The sequence below is a fragment of the Etheostoma cragini genome, chromosome 1 (genome assembly GCF_013103735.1).
Source record: "Etheostoma cragini isolate CJK2018 chromosome 1, CSU_Ecrag_1.0, whole genome shotgun sequence".
NCBI classification, from domain to species: domain Eukaryota; kingdom Metazoa; phylum Chordata; class Actinopteri; order Perciformes; family Percidae; genus Etheostoma; species Etheostoma cragini.
In genome coordinates, this window is record NC_048407.1 from 20,165,967 (window position 1) to 20,191,768 (window position 25,802).

Genomic DNA, 25,802 nt, shown 5'->3' on the forward strand with positions numbered 1-25,802 from the left:
ATGTTGTGGATGTGTTAATACATGCGTGGATTTGCTTTAATTCCTATAGTTTTCGGAGACAGGCTTGCTCACAGCTAATTGGTGGATGTTTATTGGGAGGTTTAAAGGAGGCGCTGAAAAGGAATTATCACCTGCAGGACAAATATCTGCCAACAACACCCCGGCAAGTAGCAGCAATCCCTCTAGTCCACATTTACATAACATCTTCGGCCGTGGGGAGGTTGTGTTAGCCAAATACAGACCACAGGGTGATAGTGAGCCAAAGAAAGTAGTTTGACACCTTTATGTCACTTAGGAAATGGTTAATGATGGTGCAAGAATGTGTAAAGAATGCATTTCTTGTTTGTTAACTATTTATTAGCCTATATATTTCAATATTAACTCGTAGGCCTATATATGCAGAACATGGAGGAGAAATCCTTAATGTGGACATTTGAATTGAATATAAATTCAACAAGAACTGATGAAGATCGCGATGAAGTCAAGAATAGCTACTTAATAGTGTGGGCCCATCTATACAAAACCTTAAAAAATAGGTATGTAGCCAATGGTCTTTTTTAAAACGTGCAGCCTTATGTTGAGTTTAGATGACATTATAAGCCTAGCTGTGATTAACATACTTATCCATTCTAAACTCTTTTAATAATGCATGGCAATGAGTTACTGTGTTATAAAACTACGAATTACCGTAGAAAACAGTCGGCTGTTGGAGGGTGAAAGCAGTGAAAACTAAGTGTAGGCTACCGGGGGTGTGAGGTGGGTGGTGGATGTGTTTCTCCTCCTTAACACGCATGGCTGAGGTCGTTTAGCCTATGTAAATGCGTGAATTTAATTTTCAAAAGGACAGCCCTTTTCGTTGCCCAATGAAAATGAACCGCGACTGACACCTGGCTATAAACCCAGGAAGAAACCCAAAGTCCTAATCAGAAATCTGTTGAAAAATCCCCGAGAGGCGCAGCAGGCAGACGAGAGGAGACACGGCCGCGATGACTTCCAGTAAGATCGAGATCCCCGGAGAGGTGAAGAGCGACCCCGCTACTCTCATGGCATCCCTCCAGCTGATGCCTTCACCGGTGCCCAACCCGGAGATCAAGTACACCAAGGTCTGTTTCTCTCCACTCTCTCTCTCCGCCGACCGACTCGCTTTGAGCTGCTGCTCGTAGCTACATGTCTGATCATTTTGTATCTTCAGCCAAAACTTTTAAAAACTTTTTGTGTGTCGGCAACTGCAGCTTAAGTAGCCCATCAGGCCGTGTAGCTCACTCAGACCTGGAACTGATCAACTTCTCCGGACTAAACTTTCTAACAGACATGATGAACTGACAATTCAAGTCTAGATGAGTCTCTTCTGCGTCCACGTGCTAAGTGTAGCTTTCAATTAAATACTCCTGGACAAGATCATTTAAACTAAAGAAGTAGATAACGGACATAAGTAATTTCATATTTGGTGTTTTGTTGGTCACACTACTTCATAAAAAGGAGATTTTTACATTTTCAAATTTGAGTCATTGCATAAATCTGGTATTATGATAAAGACTGATAATTGATTTTTCAGATAATTTTAGCCAGTTATAATTGCCACAAAATAGAACATAGAGGGGTTTCTTTTTTATTAGAAGGCGAAATAACGTATTAATAAGGGCGTGTCGTAGTTTGAGCTTGTATGGTCAAGTGTCTTAAAATTGCTACAACACTGAGAGGACAACTTTATTTAACTATTATTATAAAACGTTGTATTTTTTCACATTGCACCTGACCAACATCCTCTCAGTTTACTGCATGGAAAGCCAATTGATATAATAATTTTTTTCAAGTAAAGTCGCCTAACAAAGGGATAAAAAAGTAATTAAAAAGGAAAGGCTACTTATACAAATTTGGATATTACAAGATGGATAACTAAATCCTTCTCTTGCTTTCATTCTTTTTGCATTATGATTGTATCGTTTCACTTCATTTCAAAGAATTATGCAGTTCTTAATTAGTTAATCTTCTATTGCTCCCAGTGCTTTTAGGTTAGCCTATCAGTGGTAAAGGCTGACTTAGTGTATAAACAACCCAAATTCCTTCTTTATTTTTAATGAAGTATTTTCTTTCACTGACATCAGTAATTACAGCATTGAATCAGGCGGTGTCTCATTATTACATGACAGCATGTTTGTTTAGCAAAAAAATTGTTTAACACTAAAATGCTCACAGAACAAATGCGTTTTCAGAGCAGATACAGATCATCCTTTAGTCAGAAGTGTGTGGGTGGGAGAAAAGGGATGCAGAAACAGCTGGAGAAAGCAGCTTGAGTCAAACAAAGAACTTCGGTTGAGCCATGAAACAAATAATGTTGCAGATATGACTAAAAAATATGCTTTCAGAGAGACAATCTGGTGAGGATACTGTAAGTGAGTCATCTATTGTGGTTAGATGCTTCAACATTTTCTCTGAATAAAAAACATAGCAGTATACTATTATATAATTGAAGCAATCATCAATCAGTAAATCACATTCTCTTATTTCTCATTAAAGTGTTAGAGCCTTTATTTTGAATGTGAGTCTTGGCCCACCACAAGTCTTGAAACAGTTACACACACGTTAAAAATAGCTCTCATATAAAATACCTGTTTGTAAACATCTCTGCAATGTCTTCACATTGCACACACTGCGACACCTCGAAGCAAATTTAAGTCTTAAGTTAGGGGTTCCTAACGTGAACTGATTAATTTTGGTTCGGGGTGTCATCTTCAGCCTTAGCAGGATGTAACCTGCAGCCGTTCTGTTGCTACTAAAGGCCTTTTCGCTGCAGAACAAGTGTTTTTATGATTACCAAGATTAAAGGGCACATCTCATGGAGCGCAGATTGATGATAGCCTGGTGTAAATTCAGCTAGGGGTTTTAGCCTGCGATATTAGGGTTGGCTTGTGGAAATACTAGGTTGGCAACTTGAGTGATTTGTATCCCTGAGGTTAGATAATGGGACTAGTAGCACAAAGGTTGCCAGTTCAAAACTCTGTTGAGATGGCTTAAAAATTTGCATGAGTGACACCCGGCTTGGCAATCCAAAGGCAAATGGGTTTTGTTGCAACATTGGTGGGGAGACATTTGAAGTTGGGACTCTGATGATCCTCCCCCAAATTTCTTTCTTTTTCTACATCAATTAATTAACGGTGGAAATGCCTTTGTTTAGCTTATGTGAAGACACAGCACCCCGTTTGACACTTTGGTCTCTGGTTGAGACTAGCTTAGGGTAGCGGCTGTATGCTGCTGTCCATCAGCGGTGGAAAACCTAAACTACAGAAGAAATACACGGAGCGACAGGTCTGCCGCAGCAGAGCGCATCCATTAAAATCAACTGAAGCTGCTAAACTGACCACGGAAACTGCGCTACTCACCTCTATTTTTTACAGAGACAGTAGACAAAGAGTTATACTCGGGTCTGCTTTAGAGCTCTGTGTGTTTGTGCCTTAACAAGACGAGAAGACAGGGTGGGCAGTGGGCAACTTTGGAGGCGGGCTGTAGGCCGCCCACCCAGTTTGAAGTTAGAAACTGTCCTAGTATTTTCTCTGCTATTTACATATTTTCTTAACTTTTGATTGGATAAGCAAGACGCGCATTTGGGTGGGCTAAGCCCACCCCTGCCCCTGCTTACTGCCGGCCTTGGTCGGTGCTATAATAATTGCTCTGTGTTAACACATACCTCAGTATTTTAAGTGCAAAGGGCACACGCTGCTGGTGCACCATAAAGAGGACAGTACATGTTGTATAGGCTCTGTCGTGTTAGTGCAGAATGTTAGTTAAAGGGTCGGACACAACAGTGTACAAAGGAAATTTAGGGAGCGACTTGGTGAATTAACCTCATGGAATTTGGTTCATCGAGTCCCTGTTGGTTTGGTGGACATAGGGGGCAGAAGGGCCCTGATTTATGGGAACCCCTGGCGTGGGCTCTCCTCACACCCTGTCCTTGTTCTCCACCCCACTGACTGCAGGGGAAACAACCAAAACTGTTCGCTGGCCTATAGGGCGTGGGGATGGAGCTGCAAGCTTGCAGACACAGATTCTTTCCTCAGATACTGTTTTTACACTAATACATTTATGTTTCTGCAACATGAAGGCAACGATAAGCTTTTCCTAACTTACATTTAAAAAACATATATAAATCTTTGTTTTGCAATGCAAAGATTGCATGTGAGCGACCCTGGAGACAGAGATATGGCTGTTACAATATTATTACTTAACAGGTTTGCCTCTATAACATGAGCATGTCATAAAAAATGGGTTATTGCAGTCAAGGGTTGCTCCTTGTCCTTTTCACCGAGTCATGAACTTCTCACCGTCGACGACACACTGGTAGTATAAGGAAAGCTATCTTCCCTTTTGTGTGCATCTGTATAGGATTGGAGTTCTTTTATTGGTCTATTCATATCTACATACACATAATTGGTAGTCTTTATACAGCTTTTCTCTTTTAGCTCAAAGCTTGAGTAGGAAAGCTGTCTCTCAATTGTCCTGTCCCCTACCCCCACATTTCTATCACTAGAAGGCTCCAACAGCTGGCTTACAAGACAGAAATAGTTTAAAGGTTGATAGGACCACAAAGGAAGCCATAAATAAGAGAGCCATGATAGCTATTTATTGATGTTTTCCACTTGTGGTAAAAGTGAAGAAGAGAGACCCTGCTTTATGAATAATTGAAGCAAACAGAGAAACTTTTCCTGTGCTTTTTTAGTGGGTGATAATTCTGGCCTTAGTGGTTTTTCACACCGTTCAGTGATAATGACTTGTTAAACCAGACACTTAGTGGGACAAATTTTACTGGGAATAGAAATAACTCTGCTGTTTTACTTAGAAGGAGCAGTCTGTAAAATGTTTTATTTGTGTAGTAAATAAACAGCCCGTTGTTTTGCCCTAGAAAGTTTCCACATTGACAAATGATTGCAGTTTAGCTGACTGATAAGAATGTGTAATAAAAACAAATCTGCTTTTTAAAAATTGAGGTTTGTAATTCCAGTTTGGTTTTACTGTTCTTTAATATAATTATATTCTTTAATAGGGTAATAACATGGAAAATAGTGCGAAAAAAATGCAAAACTAACAAAGACCAGATTGAGGGATCAAATTCAGTGGCCTTGTGCATTGTCTGAGTCACAGATCTTTTAATCTTATCAACAGTTATACATTTTCTTTGTTGCTTGGATCATGGTGACAATAGTGCACTTTCACCACAGGGACTTTTTCAGAACCTGTCTGCTAAAGACCTGAGTTTTTGTAAAGCAGTCTATGCAAAGACATCCACTCAGTTTGGATGAATAAGAGGCTCCATCAATCTGTCACTGATTGAGATAGCACAGATGGAGGCTTGGGGCTCCCCGAAGCTAGGTGCTGTCCACCAGGGTGTAAATTATGACCCTGTCTCACTGTGTGGGTTAGTGGTCCTGCCTCGCAGAGCCTGACCTGCAGTTCTGGAGTTTTTCCACTTCAAAACCACCATCTTACTGCGATCAAGATCAAACAGAGCCAAAGTTAGGGGATACTGTGCAACTAAATGATTTATCACAACGAGCACAGCGAGAACTCTCCCCCCTCCTCCTCTGTCTTTGCTTACACAATCTCCCTGTTTGCACATACATGGCCACATACTCTCTAAAACACATCTCTTGGATTGTGACAGGGTAAGTGTGCACTACCATTAATATGTCTATTGGTGTGAAATGCCTACTTGTGCTGTGAGTGTAAATTATCATCTTAGCAGACACGTCAACATCATGTCCCCTGTCTCTTAATCACTGTTTAAGGAAGAGCAGTGACAGCAAGGTTACCCTGTTAACTTCCCATACCTTCAGTCTGCGGCCCTCTTGACAAGGAACGTGTAAATCCTTACGGTGTCATTATGAAAAAGACTTGGCTTCATAAATCTGTTGGGGTATGGGCTCTTTTCACTAGCGAGCACAAGACATAGACATAGCAGAGACAGAAGTGCTTTTCTAGATCTTTACTTGTCTGTGGAAAAGCGTCACATACAAAAAAGACTTCCTTTTTGTCCACTGATCCCAAAGTAAAGCAACTGTTCTTTAAACATTACCTTGCCATGAGATTTAGAGATAATAAGTACAAAGCAAACCTTCAAACCTCAGATGTTCCCAGAAAAAAAAAAAAAACAGTAGAGAAAGGAAGTCCGTTTTATTGTTGATTCATGAAAATCAAACTGTGTATCACTTTTTTCTCTTAGAAATTTAGACATTTCACCAAGATTGGAGATAAAGTCTGTACTAAATTATAGTTACATTATAGCTGAAAGGTGATATATTTTTGATGAATGATAAGATAGTTTTCTGGCATTTTGCTCAAATATCAGAAAATTTAGGTTTTGGGATTGATGGACGTCGATTGGATAAGTTACTGACGTAAAATATGCCTACATGGATAATAACCTGCTTGAAAACGTTGTATTCAGCTGTAAAAGAGGAAATTTAATATCCCCTTTGGGGTTTTAAAAATGTATTAATAAAGCAGCATCATATAGGCCTGGGAAAGGTTTTAATCTAAACTGTCTGATGCTCTGATGCATGTCTCTTTGGCTACTGGAAGAAGTGCATCTGATGGGTGCCTCACCAGAAAAAAAGTGAATAAGAAGTTGTTTGTCATTACAGCCTTATGTTAAATTACTGTTTCTCACATAACGTCTGAGTCAGAAGGAACAACTTTAACCACTTGACCACACACACACAGACAAGACAAAGACGTTTGCCGGTCAGTGACAGCAAGGTCGCCCTCGCCAAACCTAGGAACGCAGGGTGGCATTGTCTGTGAGGGTGTGAATGAAAAACACGAAGGCTCCGTGGTGTCAGACATGTGGAGAGGAGTAGGAGAAAAAAAACCAGCTGGTCTCCACTTTCACATGCTCTCCACTCACTTGTAACAGTAGTAATTATAAAACTTTTGAAACCCATCCAGAGAGGAAATAGAGGTCCTGTGATAGGGGAGGATATGAAACTTCCTGCGCAGACGAGTGTTGCAGGTGCCCGGTAGGGTTTGTCTGGCTGTGGAATCTTGGCACACACACACACACACACACACGCACGCACGCACACACGCACACGCACACGCACACACACACACACACACACACACACACACACACACACACACACACACACACACACACACAAACCCTTACACACCCCCTTAAAATTAAAAGACAATAACTGAGTAGCATTACATATTCCTTCAGCCGTTAGCATTTCAGCTGTGAGAATAAGCAAAGCGCCAAACAGATGTTTTGTTTGCTGCAAAAAGTATTTTGGCATTTCTTACTTCCTGTTGCAGTACACTCCTAAAAATGAATTAACCCAAAACTTCACACAAAGTTTTTTTAACATGAAAAAAATAAAGGACATAAACATTTTACTCAGTGCAAGGTTTACAAATCATCATTTTTAGTTTGCAGCGGATGACGATGATTAAGACACCTGCATCAAATGGCTAAATTAGCAAACAAACAAGAACACTTTTAAAAAGTTTCTATACATCATGTTTCATCTTTTTATTATCCCCATGGTCAGGCTCTCTCTGGATGATGTGATTGACAGCTTTTGCAGAAAAGCCTGGGAGTTGCTAAATGTTTGCAGCCTCCCTGTGGCCCATGCAGTCTTGACCTATATGCTTACTGCTTAGCTCTAATCCACCTCAGGCCTCCTCGTTATGCGTCAGGCATCACAGATCACAGCTTTTTGTCCATTCCAATGCATTATTTAATTAATGCAGCAGCACATTCAAATGCTTTCATTGTGAGAACAGAAAATAGTTCATTTTGAAAAAGGCGTCATCATTTGCAGTTTAAGAACACCAAGTTACAGTTTTTTACTGTTTTCTCAATACTTAGGTCACTTTTTCAAAACTCTTAACATAGTTCTCTTAACCAACTTTTAGCTCGGCACAACAGTTCATTTCACATTCAAAATGCATTAAAACTACTAAATAGCTTCATACATGTCTCAGATCAACTCCTTCTCCCATAACACTAGCAAAGGTTGACAGCCAACAAACACACTTTGTCACCCACCAAACAATGACCTAAAATACACTAACAACAGGTATCTTCTGCGGATATGTCCAGGCATCCAGCATTCATTGCTTCCAAGAGGGACATTTGATTATGTGGATGGTGGTCATAAACCTTCCACCTCCATGAGGAAAAAATTCCTCTATGTGGTTGAGGAATGGAGAGCAAGGTGGGAGGAAAAGTGACACCATTCTGGGATGGGCTGCAAACCACTCAGTAACTGAACGGGAGTGGATAAAATGTCACATTGTCCCATACAATTATTAATGTTTACTGATTTCTTCTCTCTGCATCCCTTTCCTCAACTAGCACAACCCTTTCATAGAGATCATGCAGGAATGCAAGAAGACGCTCAGTATTGTATGGCCCAATTAGTGGTTTCTGTAACAGCAGTCCATCAGTGGATATTGCTACGCACATTGTGATGTTGGCATCTCTCTGGCCCGGGACATCCACTGTGGCTCTCTTCCCAATCACATTCCTTCCTCGTTGCCGTGTTTTGGCCAAGTTGAAACCCGCCTCATCCACAAAGATGAAAAAGTGGGGTGTTTGCCTGCCTTCAATCTCCATGACTCTCTGAAAGAAATAAAAAGACAACATAAGAGTTAGGCTATTGCAGTAATATTCAGTACCTAAAATGTATGTGTTTGTGTGTGTTTGGTTTAGTTCAAAAGCAGTTCTTTATTTTACAGTATTGTGATCTTACCTGGACTTAGTGGTTCCTGAGTTGCATGACATGTTCAGAGTTCCTCTCAAAAGTTACCACATACAACTGCTTCATCCTGACCTGATGTTTTTTAATGACTCTAGAAATAGTTAATATGCTTACACAGTGAATATCAGTGATTTTAATGCTGTTGTTTCTGATGACCATATCAACAATGGCAGTTTCCCGCACATCAGTGAACATCCAACATCTCCCACCTATGTGAGGTAGCCATTGAGTCCTTAGCAGAAAAGCAAACGCAAATACAAGCAATAAGTGGGTTTGCGGGCTTTGCTTAATGTACTTCTGTAATGTGCAGTTCAGTCAGATATACAATACATGCAGAATACAAGTTACCTGTTGGTTTGCCGGAAAACTCTAACAATAGATGCCACTGTTGAGTGTTGCAGATTTGGCAGCACTCTCTGACCAGCCTCTCTCATTGAGACACCATGATTGATTACATGTTTAAGTACAGTAGCTCTAATCTCATCTGAGACTACAACTCTTGATCTTCCACTTTTTTTTATTCTTTTTTTTATAGCATTTCATTTTTCAATTTGAAATATACTATTATTACATAGAAATGTTGCAAATTGCTGTCTTATTCAGTTTTTTATTATGGTTTTGTTTTAAAGTTTAAGTTTAACAGTTTTGAAAACAGTATGTTAGCATGTGCAAATTGGCCTGTAGGTACGGCTGGCGGTTGTTGTGTTGAAGTGAGAAAATGAATGTCATTTGAAAGATTTAGCCATTGAATGCATTTAGTGCCAAAGCAATTATAAATGATCCACAGTTTAGCCCACATATACTTTTGATTAGCTCACTGTGTGAAGAGTTTTGAAAAAGTGACCCTAGTATTGAGAAATGCGTCCTTGCAACTGTAAAAACTGAGTGTTCATTGGCAGTACAGAATGCAATAAACATGAAATAAACATGTGAAGTGATAGTGACGACCCTGCAGGGAATGGGAATGGGATACACGATTTGTCATTGTAAAATGTGCACCCTTGCACTTGCTTTTTCATTGTTGTGTTCTTTGCCCCTCATCCAAATGATCCTAAAAGCAATTTTAAGAAACCTTGAGAGTTGATTTACGACTCAGCACTGTCATCTTAATCAAGTCTCTCAAAGGAACTAGACAAAAGTCTAACACCAGTCCAAGCCCAGAGAGAGGGCCGAGCCAAACGGCGGCTGACAGTTGTCCTTTTCTGGCCATGATTTAGGTGGCGGCCTGCTCCACTGTTCTCGTGCTTCATTCGTTCTCCTTTAGCAGCGTCTTGTGAGAGGGGTTACGCCATGCATAAAGCTACCCATGGTCTGCATTCTTGCTCGGACTGTTGAGGCTGTCAGGGGGCTCTTGTGATTTAGGGCGCCCCAGTTCAGTGGCCCCTATAAATTTAAAAACTAATTCAGTGCTCCATAGGACTTTCTGTTTTTGTAGCTGGCCCTCTGCTCCTTATCGTTACTGACAATTTTATGAAGTGCTCTTAATGAGCGTCAGATTAAAGGTGGCCTCTGATGGAAGGCGCCTAAGAAAACTGCGGGAAGAAAGAAGCCACTCCGGCCTTGTCTATCTGTGTGTGTGTGTGGGGGGGGACAAGTACAAAGGAAAAGTAGAGGAATGAGTCTGTAATGTATAGTTCTGTGGGGTGGTACACACAGATACTGAACACCTTAAATGTCTGCATGTGAGTTATTCATACACATAGACCACATCATGAGCCTCCAATCCGTGGGAATGAAGAGGAGGAGGGAGGTAGAGTGATGTGTTTGCTGAGAGTCCAACAGTTTTCAGACTCCCTGGCATTTTATACCAACCTAAAAGTAAACATGGGTAACAGTTTACAGCCAATTAAATAGTGCTTAAAGCACAGCTTTTATGGAGGTAAACATGTTGGAGAGTTTAGGGAGGCTTAGGCCAGTGGGATACTTGAACCCTGCTCTCAGGTTTGCTATCAGTGCATCTGAACTCCTCTAAAGTAGAAAGACGGTAAGAGCGTATGTATACACAGAGGGATTTGTGCCAGCAGATGTTCTCTTTCCACTCTATCTATCAGGCATACTGACAGCCATTAAAAACAGTTTGTGAGGAGTCTTCCTAATGGATCTAAACATGTCAGCTTTTTCTTTGACTTATCTTGCGTAAGATATATTTGCCAATTTCAAATCACACCTTGCTTACCAGTGTATGAAGGGTATGATATTATTTGTTGCAACATAATTCTCAGCTTTGTGACTCTGTAAACATTTACTTTTCTTTTGGTCTTAATAGATGTTAAATATGTCCTGTTTGGAATCCCAGGCGGTTGTTTAACGGAAGACTTGCTTTAACGCATCACAGAAACCAAGCACGGCACGTGTTTTATGATCTTGTAAACGAGCAGAGATGTTGTGAAACGTGTGTCTGTGAGCTTGGGGGTGGGTTGGTGGGGGTCTGGTGTCTGATAGGGATTTATCTGCACCCCCACCCCTTTGTCTGGATGGTGGAGCACTCCCCAGAGAGCAATGCAGGACAGGCTGGAATCTCTGTCCAGATTTCCAGAGATTCTCTCATATCCCTTACACAAGAGCATGGAAGAGCTGGGACTGTTAGTCTTTCACAGCCTCAACTACAAGCATGTGATGAAATGATTACTTAACCTAACATAAATATTTAAAAAACAAAAAGTTAGTCATTCCCTTACACACATCCCACTCCAGCTTGTTTGGAAATTGTATCTTTGCAGTCAAATTAACAGTCTGTTTGAATAAGGTTTTAACGATCAATTAAATCCATATAAAGGAAATAGCATTTATAACTTTACATTCAGATATTTTATTGCATCTGTTTACAAAATTATTAAAAAAAGATTTTTTTACTGCAGATTTTCATCAACAATGAGTGGCATGACTCTGTTAGTGGGAAGGTCTTTCCTGTCTACAACCCAGCTACTGGAGAGCAGATCTGTGAGGTCCAGGAAGCAGAGAAGGTAAATACTCAACAGCACGGCATCTTTAGTCTGTCTTTTTCAATGAAAACAGGGTTATCTTACGTATAAACATCAATACAACTCTATATAAATGCTCCAGGTAAAAGTATTGCTTTGCTTTCAGAATTTGACTCAAGTAGAAGTATTAGTATCAAATTCTGTACTTAAATGATCAAAAATAAGTACTTGTTATGCAGAATTCTACCTATCAGTGTTATATTATTTTATTACTGGATCATTATTATTGAGACATTAACATGGAGCACAATTTTACTACTTCGCATACCGCTGAGTAGTTTAATCAATGATAATGCATCATATTTTGTAAACTGATTATTGTGCAAGATATTAATCTGAAAAGTAAATGAATGTAGTAAGATAAAAAGTACATCTCCCTCTGAAATGTAGTGGCGTAGGAGTAGAAGATAATCTTAATTGTGTATACTGCTTGTATAATGAATCAGACACGATATATACTGCTTGAACAAATGCATTTACTTTCTCATTTTCAAACTACATAGTTTCAAACTACATAGTTTGAAAATGAGATTAAAAAAGTAAAAGTAGGCTGAAAGAAGTTTAAAACAAACAAACATTTGAGACAATAGTCAGGTATGCTACTGGCATCTGAATCAGGTTAGATCATTAATATGTTTCATTTTTTCATAGGCGGACGTTGATAAAGCAGTGCAGGCGGCTCGCTTCGCCTTTTCTTTGGGCTCCGTATGGCGAAGGATGGACGCATCTGAGAGGGGGCGTCTTCTGTCCAAACTGGCTGACCTGGTGGAGAGAGACAGTGTCAATCTAGCAGTCAGTTATGTTGCTATGTCCATGAATTAATTAGTCAATGTGAATAACCTTTTAGTTTAGGAATTTATACCACTTGCCCCTGTGTTTGTAAATACTCACAAACTTGCTTCTTATGGTGCAATTATTGTAGCAAATATGTGTGTGACGAGTTGTATAACTATATCTCAATCAGTAAGTGCGTGCTCAGTTTTGTCTACACATTTACAGATGTAGGTACACATTTACAAATTATAAATCTCAGTACATTGGCAAATCTGATTTTTAGGTTTTTTTTACGCATTTACAAATCTGATTACGCACATACGGTTTGAGACACAGTTACACAACTCTTCGCACACATTTGCAAATAGTTTTGCTACAATAATCGCCCTATAGATTGGCCTTAAAGTGGACTTATAACTGTAACTTAGGGGCTGTATTTGTAGTTAAGTGTTATCTTAGTGTCAAATTTCTCCCACGTGAGAGTGTAAAGAGTGGAGAGTATGGAATTATGTGAGGATCACAAGGTTATATCACATATTTTTTTAAACGTCTCCCCCGTCTCTCTTCAGACTATTGAGTCACTGAACAGTGGGAAGCCTTTCCTGCCCACCCTGTTTGTGGACCTCCAAGGAACCATAAAGACACTGAGATACTTTGCTGGATATGCAGACAAGATCCATGGCACTTCCATTCCTATGGGTAAGATCCCTCTTTGTGAGTTTGAGACAGCAGAGTTTAAATGAAATCGACAAAAGGCAGAGTTGTGGTGGGATCCCTGGCTTAAAAATGATAGTACCAAAGGGTTGGTTTCTTGGTCAACATAGTTTTGTTAATTTTTCACTGGCACATTCCTTATACAACAGCTTGTTATGATGGTGCATTAATATGCTTCATGGTTGGTCACATTTCCCGAGTTGGGAAGTTGTTCTTACAACTTTGGTGTGTTGATAAGCTTTACGTTGTAATGTGGAAACAACATGGACGTAAAGGAGAGGTTGTGTTGTATTTTATTGCTCAGAGCGTTTAAACAACATGTTGATAGCTGTTTCCAGTATTTATTTCCTGTTGGACGCTTTTTATAGGTGATTTGTCCCAGAATTGTTGCTGCATGGGTGCATTTCTTAAAACCACTAAAATATTGCTGGACCTGACTTCTTATCATGGTTAATAATAATAAGTAACTTTCTAACTAATCTAGGTCACTCCATGTGGACAGCACTAATGGTTACAGCCTAATTCTGTATCAGAAATTACATGCGAGCAAAACATTTTTAAGCAATAGCACGTGATTTAATAAAAAGTTTCTTCTATCAACCCAAAATTTACTTTTTTGCTACGTAAAATGAAGTCAACTTAGAAAATTGTGTTTTTGCAAACTTTACGAATTGTTGTTTGGCATTCACGGAAATTTTTCCAGTTAGGAACAATTTTTTGCAATTATTCTGACACCACATGAATGCAGCATTAAACAAACGTAGATGCATGTCAAACCTGTGTAACAGTGGACCCAGTGGAAACAAGCTGTTAAGACTTACATATCATCCCCTTTTACGTTGATATGCTAACTTGGTGGCAAACAATTGCTTATTAGCACAGCGGTTATGAAGCATCATTAGTATTTGGAGTTGTGTTTCTGTCCATCTAAATAATGTTTGTCCAGTATTCACTCTCTTTCAGCTCTGTTTTGGTCTCCATTGACCTCTGAGGGAAAAATCTGACTCTGTAGCTGCTAAATGCTCCACCGTCACCAGCTAGTTATTAACTGTGTCTGTCTGGCATGTTTAGTTGAATGAAAATTAAAACACTTCAGTCAGCAAAGTAAAGTATAAAATTGGTGATCAATCCAAACACTAAGCCTCACTAAGGCAGTTGAATTTGGGAGGGAGGAAGAGGGGAAAGTTGGCTGCCTGTTTCAACAGGAAGCACAAAAATCACAATAAGAGAGAGGACATGGGAAACCTCCTGATACCACCGTATTGTCCCTCTTAAAGCTTCTCTTGTACACTGCTGCCAAACCAACCACAGTGTTCATTTTGCCAGGGCTTTAGTTTAAGCTTGATTGCTCTAGTAGACTTTCAGAGAAAAATAAACAAGGGTATTCCTGTAGCCTGTAGGTTGTCTGTCAGTAAACGTGTTGGTTCACCTGTCAGGATGAATTGCAGGATATTTATCATCAATAACCCCTCAGCATCTACTCGTCTTGCACGTTAGGCCGATATTATTGTGTTCAATTTGGATCACAGACAGCGTGAAATTAATGGGGAGTGAGTGACATTATGTGGAGCACCTTTGGTTATACAGTTTGGTATAGTTTACACTGCTCGTTCCAAATTGAAATATAAGTCTTCTTGCTTTCAAACAAGCCTTGTAGATACTTGAGTCCTCATTAAAATCTCACGTCTAATAGGTTTATAGTTTCATTTTCCAAACAATAACAGTTTTGAGAAACCAAATATCCACTTTGAAATTAAGGAAAAAGGTTGACAAATGACTATATGTACTGCAATTTTGCATCCATTGTCATACCTTCTGCTGCATCACGTTGAAATTATTATCTTGTCTTGTCATCTACCATTGGTCATTTCAGTCCAACATGAGGCAATGTTTCAGCAGATGACGACTCTTGTAACAAATCTATATACACATTTCTCAATCTCAATTGTTTTTTTGGAGAATGAAAAAGCATGGCACACCCTCACTAAGTACCTCCTTTTACTTAAGTAACGCAAGAGGAATGAGCAAACATTTCCAGCATAACACCCATCTCTATGACCTAAAACAGTTACACACATGTCTGTGCTGTAGGAGGCTTGAAACGAAATGTAATCTCTCACCGAGGTAAACCATCAGGAATGTTGCGTGTGGATTCATTTACAAATTAACATGTTGAGTCAACAACACCGGGGGTATCAGGTGGTAACATTTTTCATCTGTGTGTTTCAGGAATTTTACAAACTTTAAACTACTAAAGCCAGAAATAAAACACTTCTTTTTTCTCTTTCTTTTGTGTGTGTGTGTGTGTGTGTGTGTGTGTGTGTGTGTGTGTGTGTGTCCGCGCGCGCGTGCGTGCGTGTGTTCTTCCACAGATGGAGAGTATCTAGCATTTACCAGATATGAACCCATTGGAGTTTGTGGACAAATTATCCCTGTGAGTACAACCCTTCCTGCATGTGACATGCATGATGGATACAAGTGGACATAAAAGCAAGGGGGAAACAACAATAAAAACAAATAACAATTAATTGGCTGAGTTCAAAAGAGATGTCATTGGTTGTTAGTCTGGCTTGTTTGCAGAATTACAATGTGGATTTCCCAGTAATTTCACAAACATTCACTGTTTATGTGTGAATCCTGAAGTAAGCCCCAAAAATGATAATGCCAGTGATATTGACTAATGGAGAACAAGAAGTAAGATGCAGAAGAGTGAGGTGAGGAATTAAACATAGTGGGTTTGAGGAAAAGAGAATGGTGAGAATAGAGGAAAAGATCAAGGAGAAAGAGACACTGTTGATTGTGCAAGAGTGCAGAAAGCGTGTGGTTCTGTGTTGAGCCCCATGGGCTCCTGCGTAAAGCAGAAATAACACAGGCCTGTGTTTTGTACAGTGATATGGGTCTATTGCACATGTGTTGCAATTTCCCGACTTTCTCAGAATACTGTGGGAAGAGAAAATACTGTACAAGTGCCGAGAACATTTTCTCACTTGACTATGTTTAGACAGTGAAAATGAGAGTAAGTGAAGTTAAGAGCGATGAGTTATTGAGCTTGAATTGTGGCCACCCAGTGTGTCAGTCAGATGCATTATGTCTTTTTCCTGTGTGTGTGTGTGTCACGCACAGTGGAACTTCCCTCTGATGATGACAGCATGGAAGTTGGGTCCAGCAATCGCATGTGGAAACACTGTTGTCCTTAAACCTGCTGAGCAGACACCGCTCACCTGTCTCTACATGGCAGCTCTCGTCAAGGAGGTAAATGACAGAATCTCTTTGCCAACCACACATGTGTTCACAAGGCAGTATGCCAACATTTTGTTTGGGCAGTCCAAAGGTTATACCCATCACAACCCAATCTAAATCTGTTTTAGGCTTCAATTTGCCAAGAACACAGTGTTTACTATGGCCGCTATGGCTTGCGGTCCAAATCCCAAAACGTACATTCATTAATTGCGTGTCAAAAACACTAGTGGCCTTGAAAGGAATTCATTTAACTCATCATTATCGCGTTACTTTTGATAGCCCTACAGACAACACATTTCTATTAGTTAAAGGGTCAGTTCAAATCTAATATTAAAACTAATTCAGTCAATTCAGATTATTTTATGGGGGCCATACAGTCTTTTTTTATATCTAGTTTCAACCAGCTGCTACAAATACGTAACACAAAAAGTAGCTAAATGTTAGCACAATGGCTAACAATTTATTAAGCTTAATCATAATATAATCCTATAATAGTGCTTATAACGCTTGTATGGGTCTGGTTTAGTGCCAAACTGAACACTTTAAATCAGGCACAGACTACTGATGAGACTGAAGGAATAACTGCTAAATGAGTAGAATGGTGAAAAAGGGAACTATTACTTAGTCAGTGACTTAGAATCTTTAACTGGTCTGAACAAAACATTCGGAATCTGAAAAGTTTAAAGTCAGTAGGAAAATAAATATCACTGCTTACACATTTCAAAAGAGTTATGACACACAAAGCCCAGGAAGAAACATAACTGTCATAAGACTGTCAAGTCCACACGAAATATGTCTTTTGGTAGCTTAAAAGTTTGATTGTTTTAAATCTCCGTCAGACGCCCCCCCCCACCCGGCGGTTGGATCACCTATCATGACCTCAAATAGCCTACAACAAGCATGATTGGACAATATGAAAATAATACAGATTGCCAAACCCTAACTCAAGTAAGGTTCTAACTTCAAGGTTAGCAAGTTGTGTAAAATATGGGTAAACACATGAAGTTAAACAAGATCGGAACAATGCAGCATCACATGTTAACGTAAAAAATAAACTAATCACGCTGTACAAATCTCTGTCTACACATCCTGCCTGTCTCCCCCCTGTCCTCTCTGTCCTCGCCTCTTTCTGGAGTCCGTCGCCTTCATCTTTTTGATGTTCTGTCCGTTCTCTGCTGGTAGGGAAGTTGGGTTGGGTCCGGATTCCCCCACACTGCCTGTGGTTTTGCTTGGCTCTTCTGTCATCTCCACTAAAGCTGGTTTCCTCTCTTATTGTTTTGACAGGCTGGGTTTCCACCGGGAGTCATCAATATTTTGCCAGGATTTGGGCCAACGGCAGGAGCTGCGATTGCTTCGCACATGGGCATAGACAAAGTGGCTTTCACAGGATCAACCGAGGTACTTTTCTCTAATAGCGTGGCTCAGTTCGACAGCTGCCTACTGCTCTTGCTTTGCTTTTGTCAGCTAACACAGTGACACAGTGACCAACATGTGCAGAGCATAAGAGCAGGCTGGGTAATTAGGGGACGTTGTGTGCCTTTATTGAAGTCTAAATGACAAACAAATGGGGTCTTACATAAACCGTGTGCCCTGTTATTACTTCTCATGACAGGGGGCTCTGATTTTATCTCGCACACAAGCACATATTTGCGCTGTCAAGAGTATAAAAAAAACATCTCTGTGAAAACACTGCCTCGTTTTACCTATGCTGTCTTAAATGTTTTAATGCCCCTATTCTGTATATACTGTCATTGAACTTACTACCAGGATAAACCCTTGTAACTTTGCAGAACAGGGGAGCCGGTACCAGAAAGCTAAATCATCAAGAACCTACCATGTTAGGTGTTGAGCGCTCAGAGGTGTTGCGGTCTGAACGCATTCCTCAAGTCAGAGGGAACAGCCAGAGTGACAGCAGATTTGTTTTTTTAACTGCATATCATTTATAAACAGCTAACCCCTCTGCTTAAATTATTTACATAAATCCTAATGTAGAATTTTTGTTTCGATGTGACCAGCCTGTATTTGACATGCATCTTTGGTAAATGAGCCAGGTTTATGTAATGTTGAGATTAGCCTTGTGGTTTATGGAGATATCTGTTTTGTTTCTGGTGGTGTGTTGGAAAGGCAGTGTGTATATGTTGTGAGCAACCTCCAAAAAACCCACACAGGTATAGTCATCACAGATTACTGTCCCTGATGAGCCAAACAGACACAGTAACAAAAGCAAAATTAGACAGCATGATTAGAAATATATATTTATCCTTTGTATAAATGGCACTAACATTATGTCTTTATGATTTGCCAGCAAAGAATAACCTAAAACATACATTTTCCTATTCCAATCTGTCACACACACACACAGACACACCCAATCAGTGTGTGCACGCGAGCTTGCATAAATGCACCTTCTAACACAAACATATTCTTTGTTTTATCATTTCGTCTTGATTGATCATTTCCTTTGTGAGTGGCCCAGTTTTTTTTTTTTACTAGTTTTCCTGTTGTTTCATGTGATCTGGAGTCAATTACTGAGAGAATGAGCCAGTGCTGTAAGAGACTTCTGATGCCCAGACAGTGAGTCACCACACTGTAGTAGCAGTGGTGTGGGAATACTAGCCACCACACCATCTTCTCACATGGTGGAAGGTGGTGGTGTAGCTACAGGTGGATTTTAGTACCACAACTCATTGTCGAACTCATTCACATGTGGCTGTGACTCCACATGGAGGAGTCTCGCAACCCAGCGTGTTTTCTTTACCCATGAATACCACACACGCTAACCTCCCCTTAGTCAACTGCTTTGTGTTTCTCATCAAAGACACACATCACATCAGAAACGTTGAAGCCAAGTATTGTGTTGTTTTCATTCAGCTTTGGTACCAGTCACAGTACTGCATTTGATTCTGTTCTATTCTGTTGTTCTGTGAGACAAGTTAAGTTGGAAGATGAGTCTTTTCCATGTGGGTAGGTAGGGGCTTTTTAGATGAACACCGAAAGGGTATTTTTCCACTTTGGCTTGTCAGTTCTCTAGGAAAATAAAACGGGCTGTATGAGTAACAGGAAGAAGTGGATTTTGTTTAGGGTTTAGGGTTAAGAGGGAGGTGTGGAAGATTTCCCAGGGTTGTTATCTTTTGAGTTAATACAATATTTCACACCATGATACAATATCAGTTAAAGCAGCTGATTCATTCTACTGTTGAGACTCAGCAGAGATTCATGGGAACATATTTTTGAGATTATATCAGAGAAAATATTTTTGAATCAATGCAAATTACGTTGAATGATGTATAAGGGTGGACTTATAATGATCACATCATTTCCAAAGCTACCATATTCCATCAATTTTAAAGTAAAAATTCAGCATTTTGCTAAGTGCGTGCCGCTGCTTTCTTGTCTTCTTATCTAACTCTTGGCAAGAAAGCAAATAGACCTATTTTCCAAAATGTCTCAAAGGACAATGCCAGTGGTTTCACATGTTTTAGCCTACATTATTTACTATAAAGATTTATACTTTATATTGTAACTAACTAACTAAGTTTGTAAACTATTTAAGTGTGTCTTATTGTCTATTCGTTATGGCAGCTAGGTTTCTATTTTTTTGCTTTTGTCATTAAAATCTATTTGACTCCTGAAACATTGATAAGTTGTATTAGTAATCACAGTGAACCTCACGTCTGCAATCACTTCTGTTATTGTTACATCAATGTTGTAATACATTGACATTGTGCGGACACAAAATACATATTTTGCTGCTCATAAACTTCTCATTATCTTGACAATGTCATACCATTGTAATGTAGAAAAAAAATAATGCAGATGGGATGTTCACAAGGATAAATGGAACAATATAAACACATCAACTGATTTATTTACATACTATAAGAAAAGAAAAAATCTGCCAGGAACAATAGAAAAAATACCTAAAAAATCTAAATGTGCATGTGTTTGAAAATAATCAGCAAAACTGTAAAGTATACTTGATTTACAATAAAGGATTTAAAACTTGCAACATTTAGGATTAGTTGTGATTCCCTTTAGTGACCTTATCAAGCAATGCTGTTCTTAAATTTTTTATTTATTAGTCTTCATTTGTTTACGTCATATTAAATAGAAATAGGGATGATAAGAAAAACCACAGAAAATCCCTTTTTGTGTTTAATATTGAAACACCGGACTGGATTTCAAACTTCCATCAGATAGTTTCATTCCCACCCATCACTTTGTGGTTGCTTCTTCCTGCCATTCATTAGACATCAGATGCTGTTCCCGGCTGAAACATCCTTTTTTTGCCTGTTGCTGTCTCCGAAAACCTGTAATAGATATTCATTCTGTGTGTTTGCAGAACTCATGTTTCAGCTGGCCCACTGGTCCATTCCCTGTTTGGAGCTAACCAACCTCTTTAAGCTATTTAAGGGTTCCAACTGATTTACTGATCTGGCTGCAGGTCTGCATTTCTGTGAGTAAACCCCAGATCTGTTTCCTTCTTTAGGTTGGCAAGCTGATCCAAGAAGCAGCTGGGAAGAGTAACCTAAAGAGAGTGACGCTGGAGCTGGGAGGAAAGAATCCCAACATCATCTTTGCAGATGCTGATTGTAAGTTTTCAAGTAGCCTAATGTTTTATTCAGTGCTCCATTTACCCATCATCCTCACTAGGCTGTCCAACACTATCAAAGTTTTGTTTATCCATTTGTCCCATTCTGAGGATCTCAACTCTGTGGATAAACACACATGGACTGAGATTATCAAAATGCTTAGAAGCTTTGTAGTGTTATGAAAACCTGTGGATGGATGGGTTTCATATAAATTCTAAGTGGCTCACCAAACGGGGGGTACCAAGACTTTCAAATGCTTTCAGCAGCCGTGAGAGGGGCTCCCAAAGGCCTGTAAATCAGGAGAATGGGCCCTGACTCAGTCGGGTGCTTCAGCCGAGACCCATAAATCACAGGGGTCAGTTAACCCTTCGTGTGCAACAGCTATCAGTATCATTTTTGCACAGGATAGCTCCAATAAATATTGGAGCAAATTTTGTAAGAATAAGAATATACTAGAATATACTACAAGAATATACTACACACAATATATATATATATATATATATATATATATATATATATATATATATATATATATATATATATATATATATATATATATATATATATATATATATATATATATATATATATATATATATATATATATATATATATATATATATATATATATATATATTGTGTGTAGTATATTCTTTTTTTAATATATATTATATTTTTTTTTAGCAAATGAAGTTTTGCTAGATGTGAACATTTTCATTGACAATCATTTCTGACTCATTTCACTTTTAAGAAAAAGGTAATATTTCTAATTTAATAATTAACATCTAAAAACTGTTTTATCTAACTATTGATTTACTAAAATCTCTTTTCCCCAGTGGATCTAGCTGTTGAACAGGCCCATCAGGGAGTGTTTTTCAATGCAGGCCAGTGCTGCACGGCAGGCTCTCGCATCTTTGTGGAGGAGCCCATATATGATGAGTTTGTTCGGAGGAGTGTAGAGAGAGCCAAGAGGAGGATAGTTGGAAGCCCCTTTGATCCCACCACTGAGCAGGGTCCACAGGTGAGGTCAACAGATCTATAGCTTTACCCCCTTTTTCTTTTACTTTCAAAATTCCTCTATCATTTTCATTAGAATTCTCTGTCCTGGCCTCTCAGATAATGTCTGTCCTCCACTTCAACAGATCAGTCGGGAGCAGCAGAATCGTGTGTTGGAATTCATCCAGAGTGGTATCAGTGAAGGAGCCACGATGGAGTGTGGAGGCAAAGCTCTGGGCTTGAAAGGATTCTACATTGAGCCCACTGTTTTCTCTAACGTGAGGGATGACATGCGCATTGCCAGAGAGGAGGTATGATCATAATAAAAGAACAGGGATTTTGGTAACCAATCCCTTTTTGAAAAGTAGTGGTTGAAGAAGTACTCAAGTAACTCAAGTAATACTACAATATAAAAAATACTCCATTCAATTCAATATACTGCATTTAGCAGCAGTTAATGATGTAGCTGGTTGCGGTGGCTTAAATTGTATCCACATACTAAGATGTTGGGTCTTATAATTGTATAATCTGGATTTGCAGGGTAATTAGTAACTGTGAAAATGAATGTACACTAATTCCCTCTGAAATGTTTGTAAAGTAAGTCGTAGCATGGAATTGCTATCTCCCACACGTAATCTCCCACGTGCCGGATGTCCCTCTCTCTATCAGAGTTTTTGGATCTATCGGAGCTATTGGAGCTATCTGACTTATTGGATCCACCTGAGCTTTCGGAGTTTAGATAGATAGATAGATAGATAGATAGATAGATAGATAGATAGATAGATAGATAGAAGGGTGGACTGTATTATGGCTGTGATTGGTTTAAAGAAATACAAACAAGTGTTTTTCACCAATCCCTGAATAGATTGGTGGTGTAGTCAGACCATGCTGCAGTGGTGACACAGCCCCATCGAGTTAGATCTGGCAATGCGAGATTACCCTATATTTAACCCTTCCTACCTTTTTATATGTGACCAGTAATATATAAATATATACAAATAAAGTAAATTAATTAACTTGCATATTCCTATCTGTTTACAGATTTTCGGTCCAGTCCAGCAGATCATGAAGTTCAAAACTATCGAGGAAGTGATAGAAAGAGCCAACAACACAGATTACGGTTTGGTTGCTGCTGTATTCACCAACGACATCAACAAAGCCATGACCATATCCACAGCCGTGCAGGCTGGCACTGTATGGTAAGTTTCATGCTGTGTTTCTTTAGCTGTAATCCATAATAATTTTCGCGTGGGACATATCAACCATTTCAGATTCTGGCATCCAGAAACTGTAAACTGGCGATGTGCCACTTCACTATCATTACACAAGCCACAAAGACATGTTTCCCTTCCTTTTTTCCACTTCTTTCCTCAGCTCAGACATTTGAGATATAAAAATACCGAAAGCAACATGCCAGTGCAAGACAACAGCGCAAAATGTAAATTTTAAATGTAAACTGACACCCTAATTTTATAATTTGTATAAATGAAATGATCGTTCAATGTTAGTTCTTGAGTTCACCTAAACTTGTTTTGTTTCTTTTGTAATTATCTGCAGATGGCTATGAGTAGGGATAGAGTTATAGCTAATATACAGCATCTGCCAAGTATGTTTCACCACTTGTCATACTTGACTGCAATCCTTTGCTAGCTGAAGAAACATTTCTCCACCTTGTCCTTCAGTCTTGCTGCTGCCCAATCACCACCACACTTCTCTTTCTCTGTCAAGGTTTTTGTTTGGTACTTTGAGAAGTACCAAACCTCTTTTTTCACTACCTTTTTCTTCCTAGACAAGAAGAAATTATGATTCCCTCACAGCTGATACTGACCAGAGTAATGTAAAGATATTTGGCCTTGACTTTAGACTACCAGGAGTCGTCTCCTGATCTTTTAGATATGACTTCCATGATGTCTGTTGATGGCAACCTCATGTTGATGACAAGACTCCAGGAAGTTACTAGTCCCGGGCAAGAAATGGTCCGGCACTTAACTCCCTGCAACACAACAACATGTTGTTTTTACACGTACTGCACATATGTCGAACAATTCCTTTAATCCATCAATGTGTAAAAAGATTGAATATCAAAACCAGCACATTTTCTCTCTTCCATCTCCTCCATGATCTGACATCAAAAAGCTGAATTTGCTTAGTTGGAATCTTTGTTCCTCTCATTTTCTCTTTGTCTTCAGGCTGCATCTTTCTAATTCCTTCAATCCCAACATTGTCCCACTTCTACTCTACCTCAACCTCAATCTTCTTAGCATCCATTTACTCTTTCCTTCCCAGGCTGCTGCAGCCAAAACAATTCACAAATATACAATCTTTCAGCTGTGTTTGCCAAACAAAAATGGAATTACGTTGTTAAATCCAGAGGGTAGAATAGCAACAATGATGACAATAAATCAACCTTACTGAATGAAGCTTTAATACTTTGGGACAAAATTAAGCAGCATTTTACAATAACAAAACACATAACTCAAATGCACAAGAGTGATCAATGTTTTGTGTGTTTCCCAGGATAAACTGCTTCAATGCTCTCAGCACACAGTGTCCATTTGGAGGATATAAAATGTCTGGCAATGGACGTGAATTGTAAGTATGACTTGACTGCCTTCCCCCTGAATATAAATTAACCACAATATTACTTATATTATGTGTTTTGAAAACCTATTTTCCAAAATTGCTTAACATACCAAAACTTGATCTAAGAGGATATTGCAATATGTTTGCCTCAAGCAGTGTTTACACTATATTTCAATGCTGCGTCAGTGTAATAGTTTAAGCAAAATTGGCAGCGTTGTAATTTCCTGTTTTTTGTATTCAGGGGAGAAAGTGGCTTGAAGGAGTACTCAGAAGTGAAGACCATTACGATGAAGATGGTTGCCAAAAACTCTTAAGGCAGCCACACTTTCTTGGGGAGGAGGTAGCGTCTTCCTCATCACTGACCCATCTCTTGTCAGTCCGTCCATGGTGGCAAACCACAATTACGATCAAAACTAGTTATCTCCACGGTAACTACAGGCTGTGTGTGACCACTCGCTGCCCTCCCAGTTCCTCCATCAACTCCGCAATGCACGCAACGGACAGTCAGCTAATCCCTGTGCAGCTATCTCAACCTACCCTGAGTTTGTGGACTCTCTCCAGTCCAACTGAGTACCACTGAACTACCCTCATAATGTATACCTCCTCCACTAACTACACTAAAGCACTCACAGAGACGATGGGGGGCTGTTCTGACTGCAAACCCCAATAACAACTCCCCCTCCCACTTGCTACACCCTGATCCCCCCCAGATGCTGGATGCTCAGAGACTCAGTCGCCCGCACTTGCAAGCAACCCTTTACTAGCAATTTGTCATGTGTTGGGAGGCAATTATTCTTTGTACTGTGCGGTATGATCGTCAAAAAACCTCATGTTTCAATTTCTTTGTAGAATTTATGCAAGCATGTCAGCTTATTCAAGAACACTGATGTTGTCAGCCTCAGATATGAATGGATAAAATGTTAATTCAGAATTAAAATGGATTTCTAATGGTCTTTGTTTATATTTTAGCTTGTATGACTTAACACTGTATGTCAACCTTTGACTGATGTAAACGTGAAGATGTTAACCTCTTAAAAGCATTTTTCTCTCACCTGCTAAAAGAGTAGATGTATTTTCAACATTATGTAACTGATTTTCACTGATGTCCATCTATGTTTATGTTTATACTATCATATGCTATAAAAATATAAAATGAC

The 25,802-nt window shown here is 39.3% G+C and overlaps 1 protein-coding gene across 1 annotated transcript; it reads left to right on the forward strand.

The window, feature by feature from the left end:
- Positions 1-854: 854 nt before the first annotated feature.
- On the forward strand, positions 855-25,802 carry aldh1a2 (aldehyde dehydrogenase 1 family, member A2). The gene is made up of 13 exons (XM_034872783.1): positions 855-1,103; positions 11,621-11,725; positions 12,395-12,535; positions 13,087-13,216; positions 15,604-15,665; positions 16,355-16,483; positions 17,756-17,869; positions 20,961-21,063; positions 21,903-22,087; positions 22,209-22,373; positions 23,104-23,261; positions 24,580-24,654; positions 24,887-25,802. Exons 1-13 carry the CDS (start codon positions 987-989, stop codon positions 24,957-24,959), a joined length of 1,557 nt encoding a protein of 518 aa, XP_034728674.1. The 5' UTR covers positions 855-986; the 3' UTR covers positions 24,960-25,802.